The 4,636-nt window shown below is 51.5% G+C and overlaps 1 protein-coding gene across 1 annotated transcript in view; it reads left to right on the top strand.

Moving 5' to 3' along the window:
* The window catches only part of DNAH2 (dynein axonemal heavy chain 2), a 101,596-nt gene that overhangs the window by 44,491 nt on the left and 52,469 nt on the right, over positions 1-4,636 (top strand). The window contains exons 24-27 of the mRNA XM_040452939.1: positions 1,188-1,344; positions 1,492-1,574; positions 1,705-1,885; positions 2,976-3,114. Of these exons, the coding sequence (XP_040308873.1) occupies positions 1,188-1,344; positions 1,492-1,574; positions 1,705-1,885; positions 2,976-3,114 (560 nt within the window). The remainder of the gene's footprint in view (positions 1-1,187; positions 1,345-1,491; positions 1,575-1,704; positions 1,886-2,975; positions 3,115-4,636) is intronic.

Below are 4,636 nucleotides of genomic sequence, written 5' to 3'. Positions count from 1 at the left end.
TTTTTTTTTTTAAGTTTATTTATTTATTTTGAGAGAGAGAGAGAGCGGGCGGGCATGTGCAAGTGCGCACGCGAGCGGGGTAGGGGCAGAGAGAGAGAATCCCCAGCAGGCTCCACGCTGTCAGGGAGGCTGGAACTCACAAACTTCTAGATCACGACCTGAGCCGAAATCTACAGTCTGACGCTTAACCAACTGAGCCACCCAGGCGCCCCCAAAAGGTTTTATTCTGATGTAGTCCAAGGTATCACTTTCTTCCTTCATAGTTTTTGGTTTTGGACCTTGTTTAAGAAGACCTCCCTTTGGGGCGCTTGGGGGGCTCAGTCGGTTAAGTGTCAGACTCTTGATTTCGGCTCAGGTCATGATCTCACAGTTTGTGAGTTTGAGCCCCGCATTGGGCTCTGTGCTGACAGCATGAAGCCTGCTTGAGATTCTCCCTCTCTCTCTGCCCCTCTCCAACTCGCACTCTCTGTGCCTCTCTCAAAATAAATAAATAAACTTAAAAAAAAAAAAACAACACACCTCCCCTGCCTAGAGTTACACATGCATTTTCTCCATACTTTCTTCTAATACTTTATAATTTTATTTTGCAAGTTTTTACACTTTGTATGCATCCGGAACCCATTGCATGATAGAAGAAGGCTTTGCAGCCATTGAGGATGGAATAAATGGTTTTATAAGAGGCATTTTAACAATCATCTATTCCTCTAGAAGGAAGTAATCGTACTTCTTTTGCATTGTGTCCATTGTAGTGTTTCTGGGCCATGCTTCACTGTCCAGTATTCTGTGGTTAAGTACAACTTGACCGCTTCACTTGCTTAACGCCCCCTGGCCTCAGTTTCCTCACGTACAGACGGAAGAGCTAAAAGTCCGCGTGTATATGGGTCGAGAGCATTAAATGAGCTGTTTCACGCAAAACGCCTAGCTCTGCCTGTTGTCGACGGTAAACCCGCCATTGTCAGTCTCAACTGTCTCTCCAGAGAGTCACCAGCTCCGTCTCTGTATTTCCCCACCGAGCCTAAGATTGCGTTTAGGGCCTGTTTAATAAATATCTGTTGAATCGCGAATCAATTCATGTACAGAATCGTACTGTCCCAGTGGGAGCAAGGAAGCCTGTGGGCTGATGCCGACGCTTTTCAGTAGGCCCTCGCGGCTGGCCTCGTGGTCTGACCTCCTGTCCCTGGCTGCAGGCACTGGGACCAGGTCAGGGAAGAGGTCCAGAGGGAGTTCGATCAGGAATCTGAGAGCTTCACCCTGGAGCAGATTGTGGAGCTCGGGATGGACCAGCACGTGGAGAAAATTGGGGAGATCTCCGCCTCAGCGACCAAAGAGCTGGCTATAGAGTCGGTATGACAGAGCCCCCTTCCATACCCCCCTGCTCCCGGGACACCCCCCACCGTGCCAAGCTTTCCACGATCTAATGGCCCCTCCGCGTTCCTGTTCCCTTTGGGGACTAACTACCAGATCGCTCTGTCCCCCAATTTCTTTCCGCAGGCCTTAGAGAACATCGCCAAGACCTGGGATGGGATTCAGCTAGACGTAGCTCCCTACAAGGACAAGGGTCATCACCGGCTCAGGTAGACAGGGCCTCGGCGCGCCGGGCGAGGGCAGGGCCGTGTGGCCTGGGCTGCAGCCCGGGCCCGAGGGCTGGCAGGTGGGAGCGGACTACGATTTGGATGCCTCCCCGCTGCCCCCTCCGACCCACAGAGGCACGGAGGAGGTGTTCCAGGCACTGGAGGACAACCAGGTGGCCCTGTCCAGCATGAAGGCTTCCCGTTTCGTCAAGGCCTTTGAGAGGGAAGTGGACCACTGGGAGCGCTGCCTCTCCCTCATTTTGGAGGCCGTCGAGATGGTGCTCATGGTGCAGAGGCAGTGGATGTACCTGGAGGTCAGGACTCACTGCCCGAGCGGCCCCCGCAAACCCTTTCCTCCTCTCTCTCTCTCTGCAGGTCTGACGCATTTGCCCTGTTACCAGCCTCATCTCCTCACTCTGAAGTCATTGCTTTTTTTTTTTTTTTTTAAATTTATTTTGAGAGAGAGAGAGAAACAGCACACACAAGCAGGAGAGGGGCAGAGACAGAGAGAGAGAGAGAGAGAGAGAGAGAGAGAGAAAGAATTCCAAGAAGACTCTGTACTGTCAGCTCGATCCCACAAACCCACAAGATCATGACTTGAGCCGAAATCAAGAGCTGGACACAGGGCGCCTGGGTGGCTCAGTCGGTTAAGTGTCCGATGTCAGCTCAGGTCGTGATCTCGCGGTTGGTGAGTGTGAGCCCCGCGTCGGGCTCTGTGCTGACGGCTCAGAGCCTGGAGCCTGCTTCCGATTCTGTGTCTCTCCCTCTCTCTGCCCCTCCCCTGCTTCTGCTCTGTCTCTCTGTTTCAAAAATAGACAAAACTATTAAAAAAATTAAAAAAAAAATTTTTTTTTAACGTTTATTTATTTTTGAGACAGAGAGAGACAGAGCATGAATGGGGGAGGGTCAGAGAGAGGGAGACACAGACTCCGAAACAGGCTCCAGGCTCTGAGCTGTCAGCACAGAGCCCGATGCGGGGCTTGAACTCATGGACCGCGAGATCGTGACCTGAGCTGAAGTCGGCCGCTCAACCGACTGAGCCACCCAGACGCCCCTAAAAAATTTTTTTAAAAAAGAGTTGGACACTTACCCGACTTAGACACCCAGGTGCCATATCTTTTTTTAAAAGTTTATTTATTTATTGTAAAGTCATTCTTCCATCTCGGCCCTGAGCATCTGACTCTCAGTGATTGCCTTTTGCCTTCAGTTCCCTCCTTGAAAAGCCTTTGCTCTCTTTTCGTTTTTCTTCTTGGACCAAGTATCTGGCCTCCCAACCCCAACTTGCCTTCCACAACTTAGGGCGTCTTGCCCTTTGGATCCTTCTCTTCCTCCCACTGTCACTCCTGGTCTGGGAGCAGGGAGTGTGGGAGACACAGCCTCTCACCGCAGTCCTTGGCCCCTCAGAATATCTTCCTGGGAGAGGACATCCGTAAGCAGCTGCCCAGTGAATCAGCCCTGTTTGACCAGATCAACAGCACCTGGAAATCTGTCATGGACCGCATGAACAAGGACAGCAATGCTCTCCGGGCCACCCACCACCCAGGTCTGTCGAGCTCCACGGCCTCTGGTCTTGACCGAGCCCGGGCGGGGGCCCGCTGTGCGTGGAAGCCGGGGCCACATGCTTCAGCGGTCAGAGGACTGACAGTCGTACCTGGCCTCTGTCCCATGACCATTGCCTCTTCCAAGCTTTAGAATAACAGTTCAGCAAAACAAACTAACTCATCTCATATTTGGGTGGAGTGTACTATATGCTTATAGAGAGCGGGATACAGAGTCAGAGTTGAGTTCAAAATCGGCCTCCTGCCTTCCAGCCAGTGTGGTCTCGGGGGGCTTCCTCCACGCCACGGTCTCCTCCCTGCAGCAGGGGCGGGGGCTCGCGGCAGCCCTTAGCCTTCCTGCGAGGCTCGTGGAGGCGTATGTAATACTCAATACGGGGTCTGGCGTGTGCTCAGTTACTAGCACTGTGCCTCAGGAACCTTCGCTGAGCTGGTTCACTCAACGGGACGACACAGGTAAATGAGGTAACGCAAATCGAGCGCTTACCGCATCAGGGGCGCAGGGTAAACCCTTGGTGACTATTAGCTGTTGTCATCGTTACCTTGACTTTAATTGGTTTATCAGGTTAACTGGTCTTGATTGTAGATCCTTTGGTAAGCGTGGGGATGGGGTGAGGGGGTGGGGGAGAGACGCACACACAGAAGGGCCTGGTTGATTGTGGTAGGCTGGGGTAAAGAATCAGCGAGTGAGGTTTGGCGATGGGCACCAAGAACGGGTATCCTGGGAAGAGTTGTGTCAGGGGCTGTGGAGAACTTCTTTATTTTGCTTTGGGCCAATTTCACAAAATTTTTAAAAAAGTTTTATTCATTTTTGGGATTCAGAGAGACAGAGCATGAGTGGGGCAGGGGCAGAGAGAGAGAGAGGGAGACAGAGTCCGAAGCAGGCTCCAGGCTCTGAGCCGTCAGCACAGAGCCCGACGTGGGGCTCGAACCCACGAGCTCTGAAATCGTGAGCCAAAGTTGGATGCTTAACTCACTGAGCCACTCAGGTGCCCCAACAATTTTTCATTTTCCCAAGAACCTTGAGCGTACGTATTGAAAAAAACCATAGTTTTAATTATTCTGGTAAAACACAAGTATTAGGCTGTGCAAAGTTGAACAACAACATGCATTTGTTAGAGATAGTATTCGAGATCATTGGCAAAATTACATTTTGGAACAATTTGTAAACAAAGCCATAGAAACAAGTATCCCTGGGCTGAAGACGAAAACCACACTCCTCTCGGCCATGGCCACGGAGTCTCCTGGTCTCTGCGGGCCACTTGGATGCCCAGCAGCCCACAGACTCTATTCTTGGAGGTGTGAGGATCCCCTCAGGGTTCAGATTCCAGGGCACTCATACTTTCTTCAGAAAGCTAGACATTGGGCAAACAAGGAGACCTAAGGTTAGGAGGAAGCTAGGATTGCTGAGAACCTGCCAACGTGAGTCCTTTTTTTTTTTAAAGTTTATTTTTTTTGGGGCGGGGGGGGGGGAGAGAGAGGGAGAGAGAGAGAGAGAGAGAGAGAGAG

The sequence above is a fragment of the Herpailurus yagouaroundi genome, unplaced genomic scaffold (genome assembly GCF_014898765.1).
Source record: "Herpailurus yagouaroundi ecotype Mexico unplaced genomic scaffold, PumYag 208, whole genome shotgun sequence".
Lineage (NCBI taxonomy): Eukaryota > Metazoa > Chordata > Mammalia > Carnivora > Felidae > Herpailurus > Herpailurus yagouaroundi.
This window is presented reverse-complemented; position numbering and strand designations above follow the sequence as displayed.